At 42.5% G+C, this 14,675-nt stretch overlaps 1 protein-coding gene across 20 annotated transcripts in view; it reads right to left on the reverse strand.

The window, feature by feature from the left end:
* Window positions 1–14,675, reverse strand: part of TMEM164 (transmembrane protein 164) — a 237,235-nt gene that overhangs the window by 204,298 nt on the left and 18,262 nt on the right. Inside the window, exons 2-3 of one of the 20 annotated variants that reach the window (XM_081567312.1) lie at window positions 7,140–7,211; window positions 2,781–3,438 (exon numbers count right to left, since the gene is read on the reverse strand). The exons of 17 other annotated variants lie outside the window; for them this stretch is intronic. In XM_081567312.1, the coding sequence (XP_081423438.1) occupies window positions 7,176–7,211 (36 nt within the window). In that variant the 3' untranslated portion in view covers window positions 2,781–3,438; window positions 7,140–7,175. Of the gene's footprint in view, window positions 1–2,780; window positions 3,439–7,139; window positions 7,212–12,403; window positions 13,261–14,675 lie in introns of those variants that run through there. 2 more of the 20 variants (XM_081567302.1, XM_081567310.1) reach the window with 2 other exon arrangements.

Raw genomic sequence — 14,675 nt, forward strand, 5'->3', positions numbered from 1 at the left:
AGATTTTCTTCTAAGGAGCAAGCATCTTCTAATTTCATGGCTGTAGTCACCATCTGCAGTGATTATGGAGTCCAAGAAAATAAAGTCTCTCACTGTTTCCATTGTTTCCCCATCTAATTGCCATGAAGTGATGGGACCAGATGCCACAATCTTAGCTTGCTAAATGTTGAGTTTTAAGCCAACTTTTTCACTCTCCTCTTTCACTGTCATCAAGAAGCTCTTTAGTTCTTCTTTGCTTTCTGCCATAAAGGTGGTACCATCTGCATATCTGAGGCTATTGATATTTCTCCCAGCAATCTTGATTCCAGCTTGTGCTTCATCCAGCCCAGCCGTTTCTCATGATGTACTCTGCATATAAGTTAAATAAGCAGGGTGACAATATACAGCCTTGACGTACTCCTTTCCTGATTTGGAACCAGTCTGTTGTTCCATGTCCAGTTCTAACTGTTGCTTCCTGACCTGTATACAGGTTTCTCAAGAGGCAGGTCAGGTGGTTTGGTATTCCCATCTCTTTCAGAATTTTCCACAGTTTATCGTCATCCACACAGTCAAAGGCTTTGACGTAGTCAATAAAGCAGATGTTTTTCTGGAACTCTCTTGCTTTCTCGATGAGCCAACGAATGTTGGCAATTTGATCTCTGGTTGGTTTGCCTTTTCTAAATCCAGCTTGAACATCTGGAAGTTCACAGTTCACGTACTATTGAAGCCTGGCTTGGAGAATTTTGAGCATTACTGTGCTAGTGGGATGAGTAAACCTCCTCTGAGTAAACCCAACAAAATGGTCTCCTCCCTGTAATAATGCCCTATCAAATTTGTTCCTCCAAAGGAAAGGGAAGGCCATATGCAAATTTGTGACTTCTGCCTGGAGAGACAGTTTAAAAGTTCAGGGTGGTAATCCTCTATTGGTGAAGTTAGTCCCCTATCTTCCAAGCGTCTTCCTATATCTTACTTCTCATTTATATTCTAGAAGGATACCAGGAGATGATACTGGGTAAAGAGCAGGGAGGGGCAGGGAAAGGCATAAAAGTAAACAAAAACTTTTAGATGCTTCTGTTTCAAGGGCCCTTAAGGAGTCACTAAATCTATCCACCCTTAGAATATGGTCAAGGCCCTAAATCCTATCTTCAAGGAATATGGTCCTTCTGGTTTTTTCCTTAGAAAGAGGAAAGACGGTTTCTGTCAGAGAAAGCCTCCTGTCCATAGGCTTTCTGCAGGTTCTCTAAGGCCTCACCATCTGCCTCAGGCCTGCTTCCCCAGGCGTACTGCAGTAACCAGTTCATACAAACCACTGTTTACTCATTCGCTCAGGAATGAACACAGTGAAAGGACGGAAATGGTCTGAAGACAAGTTTCGTTTCAAATAAACACACTACCAATCACAAAAAAAGATTAATCATCTACTGAATGAGAAACTCCAAACTACCATAATTTCAGGTCTGGATGCAATAAAAACATAGTAAACAGGTCTCTGGGTTTGGGCTGTTTTTTTCTTTTTTCCTTTTAAACACACGATATTTGGGGACATTTCAGCAAATGAAAGCTGGGAATTTCATTTGGGGCACTTAATAAAACAGAACAATTTGCATGTAACTCTGGTAGCTGTTTCTTAGAAGTTGATTTATGTTGTATTTTATTGGTTCACAAGAGAGACTGGAAACAGAATGCACTGAGGTGCTCAATTATTTAACAGATCATACTTAACATTTTATATTTTAACATATACCCAGTGCCAACAATTGTTCTCATGAGCTTTCTAAACCATTAAGCTGCACTCCTCTCCTTCTTCTAAATCAAATATAAGTAATTTGTTGTCATAGCAATGCTTCTTCCCACTCCAAAATAGTTCAATACAGGCTTTGTTTCTGCAGACAACTATCTGTCTACCAAAAATTGGTCATTATCTGCCATCTTCTTGACAAATGTCTTATTAAATTTTGCTGCCTGGCTTCTACAGTCATCAGGAGACTGTATTTCTGTGGCACTTTCTAGCACATGTACAGGAAAGGGGCTTATAAAAGCCCTGTGGAATTGCCTGGAAGCATATCCCAGTTAAGTCGCTGAGTGACAGCCAATCTCCCCAGTCATGATGACATCGATCCTTTGCATTATTACCCAGCTTAACAGTTTACAGGGTGCTGTCACTCACTCTATTGTACTTAAGGCAGTACTGGGTAATGCTTTCTTTTTCTTTTTTTATTTTTTTTTATAAATTTATTTATTTTAGTTGGGGGCTAATTACTTTACAATATTGTAATAGTTTTTGCCATACATTGACAGTACTGGGTAATGCTTTCTTATATGCTTCTTCAACTCCCTGCATCGAGTGGGCTATTTAACAGGGCATATCGGTAGTAAGCTACACTTGTTCTGACCTTTATCCTCTAAGGCTAAGTTCTGCTTCTCTATCCTATTGATGAGGTATATATTAAGCAGCTGAGGGCAATTAAATAAGCTTTGGAATTGCCAATAGGTGGAACATCTGAGACATAGGATATCATTTGGCCAGTTGCTTGTGCAATGGCTCACTGACAGATATTAACTGTTCAGATAAACACACAAGACCATCCCCCCAGAGTCAGCAACAACATTCATGCTAATCTCATATCTGTAGAGCTTGTTAGTTAACAAAGCAGTTTTGCAAAAATGGTCTTACTTCGACTGTACCGCTTGTCCATCCATCCCCCTAACACATGTAAACACAGCTGGATCAGGATATGAGTACCTAAAATCTTATTCCCTGCCTTATAGCTTACCTTTTTAAAATAAGAATGAACAATTGGTATTTTCAAGCACTGACCTTTATTTCATGCAGCCATATTCTGTAGAAGCTAGAACCACCCTCCCCCACCACCATAACCATTAGGTTAGAATTTCTTTCACATCAAAGTAAAAACAAATCAGAAGGAAAAGAATCAGAGGGTGAGGAGAAGAGATTCTTTGACATCAGCCACAGTCTTTAAAAGGAAAAGAATAGGGTTGAGGAGATGGATTCCCAGGAAATTTTCCTTTTCTTTATACATTCCTGTACTTTTAAGGTTTTTTTTATCTATGACCATATGCTACTTCTATAATCAAAAGATAATGAAAGTGGGTCCTAACTGGCTCACCTGCTCTCCCTTCGCAATTCTCTGAGAGGGAAGGAGGCGTTAGTGAAGAGGACCAGCTCCGAGTGCTTATTTCAGAAATACAATCAGAATCAGAGGCTGCCCTAACAGAGCCTGAAAATGAGATTTCACAGAACTACAGCGGCTCAAGAGCTGGAGCCGAAAAGTTCTATTCCCACCCAAATGTGACCAGATGTAATTTGTCTCTCTGTATGACTTCCAGCCTCATGTGGTCTGATTCTATTTGAGAATCTAATAAAAGGTATAGTTGTTGCCATCATTTCTGTTGCTTGGTCCTCCTGAGTGCTTGTCTCCCACAGACTTGATTTTCTTTCTGCAGAGTGAGCAGAGGAGCTGATTAATTATTTAGAATCCCTATGCAACTATTACCTCAATCTCTGCACACCTCACCCCTGTCAGGTGGAAGGGGAATGAGCACTATCCACATAATTACATCCACTGAAACTAAAAGGCAGAGAGGTAACTGATTTGAGCCATATCCCACAGAAAATGCTAGGCAATAAGAAGCAGAGTGCCTAAGGGTCTGAAACCTGTCTGACCAACCAATAATAATGTCTACACGGCCCAAGAGAAATAAAGCTCTCTTTCCCAACCTCTTGCCCAACCCAAGAGGAATACAGCTTTCAAAACTGTTTTAATGATGACAAAAAGCCTCTGGCTCTTGAGGATATAAGGGTGTTAATTTTGTTTGGCAAAGTCAAATTGTTTTAAGAATTTAATTCTATGACTGGGAAGGTGCAATTCGGATTTTAAATGTGTTTCTTCCTTGGAACTCAAAATCCAATTTACCCAGCCCCTCTAGAAGGATGCTTTTGCTTTCACCAAGTCACCCTTACTAATCTATCTACAGGCGAAGCTGTGCCTGTCTCGAACGCCTATCTTGAGCATTTCATTAATGGCCCGAACAAAGAAAGGGGAAAAGTAACTTACTACCCATAATAACATAGCAGCAAAATACATACAGTAAAAGTTGATAGAACTAAAAGAACTAGATTGACCCTCCTTTGTGGTGGTAAATTTTAACTCTCCCAACAATTGATAAGAGTAAGCCAATGAAAAACAGGCTAGGGCTGTCAAACAGCAGCCACATTAACAAGGTTGATCTAGTGGACACTGGCCTCATGCTGGGCCACAAAACCAGACCATACAGACCACATCCTCTGATTGCAATGTTACTAAGTTAGAAATCAACAACAAAATAACTTAGAAAATGTTTAGCAATGCTTCAAAAAATCCTAAACACCCCATGGGTTAAGAAATCACCATGGAAATTATAAACTAACCACAGGTTCCAAGTATCCTTGGAACTAACAACATAACAAAATACTGCATACCAAAGTCTGTGGGATCCAGCTAAAGCAGCACATGGCTCAACATTATTAGCCTTCAATACTTTAAGTCAAATAAAGTCTGAAAATAAATGAGTTAATAAGCATCCAACTTCAGTTAGAAAAAGAACAAGGGATAAAACTGAAAACATTTTAAACTGGTTTACAGAACAATTTTTTAACTAGCAGAAATGAGACTCACATACGAGAAAGAGGATTAATAAAGCCCAAATTGCTTCCTAGAAAAGATAACAAAACTTACAAATCTCTGGTGAGGTTGATTATTTAAAATAAGTAATATTATGAATGAAAAGGGAGCTGTCTTTTTCATATCTGCAGTTTCTATAATTAAGAGGCTATAACCACTTTAAACCTATAAGTATGAGCATTTAGGCAAAATGGTCACATTCTTAGAAAAACAAATTACTAACACTAATTAAAGAAGAAATAGAATACTTGAAAATTTCTACCATCATGAAAGAAATTGAAACAGTAGTCCAAAATCCTTCCACAGAAGACACCAAAGCCCTGATAGTTTTACTGGCAAGTTCTAGCAAGCACTCAAGAAACAAATAACTCCCATCTTCTGAAAACTATTCTAGAGTTTAGAAAATCAGGAAGCACTACCCAACTCATTTTATGAAGCCAGCAATAAATACCAAAACTTTACAAGTACAGTACGAGAAAGGAACCACAGCCAGACTTATTCCTGAACAGTTGTAAAAACACCAAATCTAACACTAGCAAATCATATCCAGGAATAAGAAAGATAATGCATCGTGATCAAGGTTACTTGATTTCAGGAATGCAAAGTTGGTTTAGTATTAGAAAATCGACATGATTTACCACATTGAAAGATTAAAGACCAAAAGTAATATGATCACCTTAACAGATGAAAAAGCCTTTGATAAGGAGCAACATCCATTCATGACTAACAAGAAACAACTTAGCAAACTCAGAATAGAAGGGAAGTTCCATAGTCCAATAAAATATATCACCAAAAAAAATCTACAGCTTAACACCAGTGAACAGACGGTAAAGAAACTGCCTGCAATGCAGGAGACCCAGGTTCAATGCCTGGGTTGGGAAGATCCCCTGGAGAAGGGAATGGCTGCTCACTCCAGTATTCTTGCCTGGAGAACCTCATGGACAGAGGAGCCTGGCGGGCTACAGTCCATAGAGTTGCAGAGAGTCTGAGATGACTGAAGAGACTTAGCACATATGCACACCCTTTAAGACAGGGAAAAAGACAAGGGTATCTACTATTGCTACTTCTGTTAAACACTGTACTAGAGGACTCAACCAGAATGGTAAGGCAAGAAAATGGTATTAAAGATAAAATGACTCCAAAGGAAGAGACAAAGGTCTCACTCATTGTAGATTATGATTACCAACATAGAAAACACACAAGAATCCTCAGATCAATTAATTACAATTAATTTGAAGCATTTAGCAATGTTGCTGGCTACAAAAACTGAACAAAAATCAATTGTATTTCTGGACATCAGCAACTAACAGTTACAATGTGTAATTTAAAAAGGAAAAAAAAAAAAAAAAGACCAGAGACTTTACAGGAGAGCTGATGAAGACCCTGAGTTTGGTGTCAGACTGCTGCTGCTGCTGCTTCTATGTCGCTTCAGTTGCGTCCGACTCTGTGTGACCCCATAGACGGCAGCCCACCAGGCTCCCCCATCCCTGGGATTCTCCAGGCAAGAACACTGGAGTGGGTTGCCATTTCCTTCTCCAATGCACGAAAGTGAAAAGTGAAGTCGCTCAGTTGTGTCTGACTCTTTGCGGCCCCGTGGACTGCAGCCTACCAGGCTCCTCCATCCATGGGATTTTCCAGGCAAGAGTACTGGAGTGGGGTGCCATTGCCTTCTCCGTGGTATCAGACTACCTAGTTTCTAAAACCAGCTCCACCACCAGCTGTGAGACTTTGGCAAGCAATTTAGCTATTTTGTGCCCTACCTTTTAAAATTCTTGCAAGGATTAAAAGAGTTAATATGCATAAAGCATTTAGACCGGTGCCTCGAACAAAGTAAAAGCTGAATAAATGCTAATTGTTATTATCACTGTGAAGAAGTAGTTAATATGCCTATTATCAAGAGCCCTGAGGTTCAAACTATTGGACTCTGACATCTCAAGGGTAAAAAAGCCACCTGTCACAGGAGCCAATGAAACTCAGCCATGTTGTCCCTTAGGCTTGGCACTGAACTCCCACTCCAAACATACAGCTCATTACTCATACACCCTGCTGTCTGCAGTGCAATTAGCAAAAGCACACACCTTTTCTCTGGAGATTCCCGCCCCATCTTCCCAACTCTTTTAACTGACAGCAAAAGTCAACAACTTCAAGCTTTCTATGAGAATAAAATCCAGAGTTCTTGACGGTTCTTGACAGTTACTCTTCATCATCAAAAGACAAGGCAAACCTCAGCCCCTTAGGGCAGACTAATGCCAGGAGAGTTTCTGGAAATATTCAAAGAAAGGCTGTTATTTGTTACTGCCTCCACTTCTTGGGGGGAAGGGGATAGACAGTAACTAATATTTCTTTGAGCACCTACTATGTTCCACGCACTTTTCTCAGGGCTTCACCAATATTAACTCATTTAAATTCTTTCTGTAACCTAATGAAACAGAATTCTTAACACTATTCTACAAATGAGACAGTGATTAGGTGACTTACTTAAAGCACAGAGCTCAGGAGTGACAGAAATTAGCTTCAAATCCAGATCTGTCTGCAAAGCCCTGCACCAAGCTAGAAGAGAAAGAAATAAAGGGGGGAAGTGGGTACTGTGTATATGAAGCAATGCATGTCAATTCTCCTTCTGAGACCAGAGGGCACAATTCCAGTGGGGACACACACAATCATCATGTGAATAGAAGACTGGAAAATCAGCAAACCAGCAGGGTATCCAAGTTAGTGTTCATGATGTAACCAGGTAAAATGCTGCTGCCATTTTGTGGCATGACTGAGCATTATTTTTTAAAAACTCACAGAAATACTGCCCCTATGTGGCCTCATTTCACCCTCTCCTTCTCTGAAAACCAAGATAGTCATGACCGGGACATACACTCCTATGAGTGTACACAGACCCAGGTGATCATGAATAAGGTAAAATAGGCCAGGAGGTGAAGAACAGGATGTACATGCCACTTAGGTTTTGATGTCACCTGATTTTCAACTCCTTCTACATGGCAGCACTGCCAGGCTAAGTGACTTCATGGCCCACAAACGATGACTACCCCCAACTGCTTTGACCTGGGACTGGTGAGCAAAGGCTAACACTTGTGCTGCACTGACTATGTGCCAAGCCCCACTGGCATCATAAACCACCCGTCAGGGCTTCCCCTTCCCTGTCCCCAAGTAAATGATTTTGCTCCTCCTAATGTCAGTACCTAACCTGAATGGCAGAAGAGATGACAGAGCCTGGCTTTGGGGGCAGCCCCTCACAGCCCTTCCTGATGCAAGCTGACTGCTACATGTACCATCCAAAATAAGAGACTCCAGGTTCAAGAATATCTACACCCATACACCCCAACAATAACATAGAAATACTTTTTAAGATCCAAGCTACCCTTCTAACTGCAGGACCACATAGGTTTTACAGGTTATTAACCTTAAGTGTTCTTGAATACAAGATGATTTTTGATGACAAAACAGAAAAAGGAAAGGTCAATTACATGAGACCTAGTTATGGGTCGACCTGCTCTTAAACTCTGAAGGGAAATAAAAGTTACACGTACAACCTGCTGTTTAGATTGCCTCTCTTCTAAAAACCACCATCTCCCCAAGCCCTCTTACAAAACAGAACACAAATTTTAATCATTGTAACCCAGAGCAATAAAATATGAATGCCCCCTATTTAAGTGCCCTGTTACCCTTTCAGTTTTTATTTGATCTTCAGAAATACTTTTAGCACCACAAAGTCCTGAAATCAAATAACTGCCACTTTAAGAAAGCTGGTTAAATTCTGACGTGGGTAAGAAGCTACCTGAAAAGAAACTATTTCTTTATAAACTCCCAAGGAAAAGCAGAACCCATATGTAACTGTCTAAGCATGGTAAAGCCATTTGAGGTTAACTGACCCATCCAGGAAGCTCCTGAGAGCACTATGAGATTCTCCCCACTTTTACACTTCTGATGCATTTTGTCTATCATCCAGTTCCTTGACTTTTCCATTCTGCCAGGAAGTGAGAAATGAACCAAAGTGTCATCAAATGTAAGAGTTGGGAGGGATCTTAGATATCATCTGTTCCAACCTTCACTCACAGATGTGGAAAGTGAATCCCAGAGAAGGGAAGTAACCTATCTGACTTTGCAGTGCTGCTGATTGGTAAGTCTCCTAATACAGGTTGCCCCACAGTAGAACAGAATTCTGCTACATGGGACTCTTCTCTTCTGACTAATTCTTTAAATAGGCTTACTGAAAGTTGGCAGATTGTTCTTCATCCACAGGAAGAATATAATTGGTAGTCTCTTTGAATGACAAGCTTTACTAGCCTAACAGTTAACATCACCAGCCTTGAAGTCAGCCAAACCTAGCTGTCTGTACTGTTGACCACTTTCTAGCTATGTGGCCTTGGGCATGATACTTAAAACTCTCTGAAGGTTATTGTCTTTATCTGTAAAATGGGAATGCCAATCATAGCATTGACTGCAGAGGGCGTTCGATACATATTAGTTGTGACTATTATTGGGGCTTCCTAGGTGGTGTTAGTGGTCAAGAACCCTTCTGCCAATGCAGGAGATGCAAGAGACGTGGGTTCTATCCCTGCATTGGGAAGATCCCCTGGAGAAGGAAATGGAAGCCACTCCAGTATTCTTGCCTGGAGAATACCACAGACAGGGGAGCCTGGCGGGCTACAGTCCATGGGGTCGCAAAGAGTCAGACACAACTGAAGCAACTTAGCCGGCACACACGTGACTATTACCACAATCTGGCACAGTGGAAGGCAGAGCTGTTAGCTCTCTAAACCCTGTCTGTGTGTGGAAGGGGCTCAGGAAGAGCAACCTAGAATCTCTACCTGGAATTACACCTGACTCTTCAGAGAAAGCCCCAGATTTGGAACTGAATTTTGGGCTTGGGAACTGGCAGGGAACAGGGCTAGAAGAAACAGCCTGATGCTGGCACCACTAGGAACCCACCCCAACTATACTAATTCTCAGGCCTGCAGAGAACACCAGGCCACCTCCTTCCTCTAAGGTAAGCCTCACAAAAGTTTAACCAAAAAAAGGAGTGACTGAGGCAGAAAAGTGATAACTACTAAGCTTGGGAAGCCTATTAGAAACAGTAGGAAAAGTGCCCTAATTAGACACAGAGGGGTTAGAGTCAGTGGCTGTTCCAGTAAAGGCAAAATTCCCCATCTTTAGGCCTCTCACTGCTGCTATTTAGTCACTCAATTGGGTCCAACTCTTTGTGACCCCACAGATTGCAGTCTGCCAGGCTCCTCTGTCCATAGGATTTTCTAGGCAAGAATACTGGAGTGGGTTGCCATTTCCTTCTCCAGGAGATCTTCCCCACCCAGGGAACAAACCCAGGTCTCCTGCATTGGCAGGCAGATTCTTTACCACTGAGCCACCTGGGAAGCCCCTTCCTTAGGCCTCTTGGGCCTGAGCTATCATTCCAGTGGTAACCAGTGCTGGCCCTCCCTAGGCAAGCTTTTAAAAAAGACTAAAATGCAAACACTCTTCCCTCAACTATAAGGTAGTGAGAGCATAAAGCACAAACTGGAATTCTTGTTAAAGTTTTAACACGGGCCATTAGGTTCACTTGTCCTTCAACTGATCAAAGGAACAGTGCACTAAGGCCTCAGAGGGAGGCAGCCCGGCACTCCAGCCCTGGTTTTGCCATCCCCAAGTGGGGTGACCTTGGACAAGTAGCTTCCTGCGCTGGGCTTCTTTCCCCCACTGCAAAATGAAAGGTTTGAACTAGAGGAACTCCAAAGGCCCTCTGACCTCTAGCTTCTCCTGTTCTAAGTTCTCCACATTAAAATGCAGTAATTAAGACTATAAACGAGCCTTGATAATAAGCTCCCTAGGGAGCAGAAACCGTATCTGATGTTTCCTGTGTATCTCAGAGTCCTGAGTATGATGCACAGCTCAGAGTCATTGCATAGGACATGCTGAGGGATACTGATTCCCGCACAGTGCTTAGTGTATCAGACGCTTTACACGTGCCAGGTGGTTCGCAAGCCTCTCTCCCACCAGACTTTCTGAGTATGTCAGGTTTTACCATTCCTGGGTGTTTAAAAGGAGCGTTGCACAGGGAAACAAAGTTCCTTGTCACTTCACCTGACAATAATTGAATACCGAGGTGCCAGGTACACTTATGAGGGGCCCTACAAGTACAACTATTGTTCTTGAGAAACTCCTGAATTTCCTCATAGAGCTTATTAGATCTCCCCGACAGGTGAGCAAGAAGCTAGCAAACAATGGGATGCGCATTTACAAGTGGTGCACCCACAGGCTTTGGGAATACACAATACACGAAATAGGTGTATTGAAATAGTGTTAAATACACACAAGCTTCAGAGGGCCAGTTTAGGCTCAGAACACATGTAATCCAGTCTTCTCCACTAGTGGTTTCTAATCCTAGTTGCATATTAGAATCACTTGAGGAACCTGAAAAGATCCTCACGTGTAGGCCCCCAGTCCAGACAATTAGATAAGAATGGGGTGGGGAAAACAGGTACTGGGATTTTTCAACTGCTTCCTTAATGACTGTAGGAGCAGGCACGAGTGAGGACTCCTGGCCTCCATCTTCTCCATCTCCACCTCTAGTCCCAAACTTAGTGACAGGTCCAGCAGATAACTTGGAGGCCTGCAAAGCCACAGAAATTCCATTTTGCTCACTCACCTGACTATTCTCTGAGCCATCATGATAACCTTGCCACTGCCAAAATATTTTTGGCCACCAAAATTTAAACAAAGAGGGGCTTTCTTAATCCTCAGTCAGAGAAGGCAATTAGGTAGTCCAGCCTCTGCCCCAACCACTGTATGGAAGGCTTACTTAGCCTGAGATCTCAGCCTTTTGGGGGAAGCTTCTCTACTCTTCATACTGATGTTTAATTTGTCCCTTCTCAACTGTGCTACTCTTTGCCTCATCTGTATGTTTCCTTACAGCTAAGAGTGTTCGCTCCGTCTGCAGCTGGGCCCCCAACCAGTCTCACCTCAACCCCATCCTCTCTTTCCCCCCTCATATATACACATGGCCACTTTACTCTTTTAATTCATTCTTAATCAGCCTCTGCCTGTCTCTAGGCCACCTCGCCACTCTTCTACTTAATCCCTTTCAGCTAAACGCCCTGGCCATGGGGTCACTGCCTCATTCTAGCAGCCCTGTCTCACTGTACTCCCTGCCTCACCCCCACGAGCCATAGAGGCAGCAAAGGCTTTGTGAGCAGTCTCTAACCCACATAGTGTCTTCTCAGCTGCTAGATCCTCTCTCGTGAGTTGGCTTCCTTCATCCAATGATTCTCTCCTACTGAAATTGCTCTCCCAGGCTGCCTTTCTTTTTTTACAAAAATATTTCTTCTCAATTACTCAAGAAATTTATACTTACACCAAATTCCAACAATGTAGAAATGTGTTAAATACAAAATGAGGGTGTCCCCCCTCTCCCTAACGACTCAAGATTCAATACTACCGAGTACACATTCTTCCAGACTTTCACGAGGTGCTTATACATGGGTTCGTATCACATATACTGGTATTTCTTTTTAACAAAATATTGTGACCATCTTTCAAAGGGAATAGAGATCAGCCTCCCTTTTAAAAGCTGTACAATATCCCACTAGTGGGATGTGCCATTCTGTCACTGGCGGGCTGTTTCCCAATCTTCTCTGATGCCACAACACCCTTGCACACAACTCTTCACACACGAACATCTCTAGGGCAACTATTTAGAAGCGGGTGGGCCGTTGGCCACCAGACCAGCCTGTACTCACCAATTCCAAGTGCCTTTTCTCAAGTCCTCCTTGGTCTCAACCTCTTTGCCTCACATGACATAGAGGACCTGCTTCCTGAATTTCCTTCCTGCCTTGGGTGTCCTTCCATGTCTGTTTCACTGAGTCTTTTCTTCTGTCCACAAAAGTAGGCATTTCACACAATCCTTTTCTTCTTTCTCTTCTCTGGTTTTGTATGATGGTTGTGTCTTCTCCCCTGCCATCTTCTCTAAATGTTCAGTTCAGTTCAGTCACTCAGTCGTGTCCGACTCTTTGCGACCCCATGAATCGCAGCACACCAGGCCTCTCTGTCCATCACCAACTCCTGGAGTTTACTCAAACCCATGTCCATCGAGTCGGTGATGCCATCCAACCATCTCATCCTCTGTCGTCCCCTTCTGCTCCTGCCCCCAATTCTTCCTAGCATTAGGGTCTTTTCCAATGAGTCAACTCTTCACATGAGGTGGCCAAAGTATTGGGGTTTCAGCTTCCACATCAGTCCTTCCAATGAACACCCAGGACTGATCTCCTTTAGGATGCACTGGTTGGATCTCCCTGCAGTCCAAGGGACTCTCAAGAGTCTTCTCCAACACCACAGTTCAAAAGCATCAATTCTTCGGCGCTCAGCTCTCTTTACCGTCCAACTCTCACATCCATACATGACCACTGGAAAAACCAGCCTTGACTAGACGGACCTTTGTTGGCAAAGTAATGTCTCTGCTTGTTAATATGCTATCTAGTTTGGTCATAACCTTCCTTCCAAGGAGTAAGCGTCTTCTAATTTCATGGCTGCAATCACCATCTGCAGTGATTTTGGAGCCCCCAAAAATAAAGTCTGACACTGTTTCCACTGTTTCCCCATCTATTTCCCAGGAAGTGATGGGACCAGATGCCATGATCTTAGTTTTCTGAACGCTGAGCTTTAAGCCAACTTTTTCACTCTCCTCTTTCACTTTCATCAAGAGGCTCTTTAGCTCCCCTTCACTTTCTGCCATAAGGGTGGTGTCGTCCGCATATCTGAGGCTACTGATATTTCTCCCGGCAATCTTGATTCCAGCTTGTGTTTCTTCCAGCCCAGTGTTTCTCATGATGTACTCTGCATATAAGTTAAATAAGCAGAGTGACAACAGACAGCCTTGACGTATTCCTTTTCCTATTTGGAACCAGTCTGTTGTTCCATGTCCAATTCTAACTGTTGCTTCCTGACCTGCATACAGGTTTCTCAAGAGACAGGTCAGATGGTCTGGTATTTCCATCTCTTTCAGAATTTTCCACAGAATGCCTCCTAAATCACTCTGCCAGCCCAACTGCATCTCAACTGCCGACTGTTCACTCCAGCCTCAACATCTCAAACATCTGAGACTCAACAAACCCCCAAATGAACTGACCTTTTCCTCTAAGCCTTGGTTTCCTCATCCGAAAAACAAAGGGAATGGACTAGACTCAGTTAAATGCTTTTTTAAAAAATTAGGAGTCTAGTATGTACTAGATGTTGTGCAGGGTAAGAAAAAAAATCAACAAAACATAGATCCTGCATTCAGGGAACACACAAACTAAGAAGTGAGGGAGCAACATAAACAATTATGTAATACAAGGCAGAATCAAATGCTAAAATAGACAAGAATGGCTAAATGTGACATAAAGGCTTGAAGAAACCTTCACAACGGGGAGTGCTGAGCCTTGAATGATGACTGGCATCTCAACAGGAAGAGAAAAGTATTTCTGAGTGAGGGTGCAACATGAACAAAGTATAAACTCAGAGTCAGAGAAATGTGGAAGTTCATGGTACATGTGGCTGGATTAGAGCACATATGGAACAATGTACTAGAGGATCAAGCTGGGGAAATATTTGAAACCAAGATCAGGAAGGTCCCAAATCCTATCACAAGGAGTTCAGGCTTTCTCGAAAGGGTTTCTCTCTCTGCCACTCTCTGGCTGAGTAATAGTAGCTGCCTAAAATACTATGCTAAAGATGATTCTGAACCTACATGGAGACGCATGTTGAGAAAGCATGCTCATGTTTTGATTAGCAAGGCTGGCCCAGCGCACCACAAGGTGCATCTATCCAGCTGTCTGCTCTCCTTGCTGAAGGCAATAGGGAGCTATCAGGGCTTTTAAGCAAGGGAATGGCAGGACCCAACATGAATTTGCCTTGTATCATTTCTATCAGTGGTATAAATGATGGACAGAGCAGAAAGACCCCAGGAGAAGGGAAAATCAGTCAGCAGGCTGCTGGTAAGAAGCCAGATAGTGGTGATGATGATCAACCACCAGG

This window comes from Giraffa tippelskirchi, chromosome X (assembly GCF_054371585.1).
Source record: "Giraffa tippelskirchi isolate mGirTip1 chromosome X, T2T-mGirTip1v1.2.pri, whole genome shotgun sequence".
NCBI lineage: Eukaryota > Metazoa > Chordata > Mammalia > Artiodactyla > Giraffidae > Giraffa > Giraffa tippelskirchi.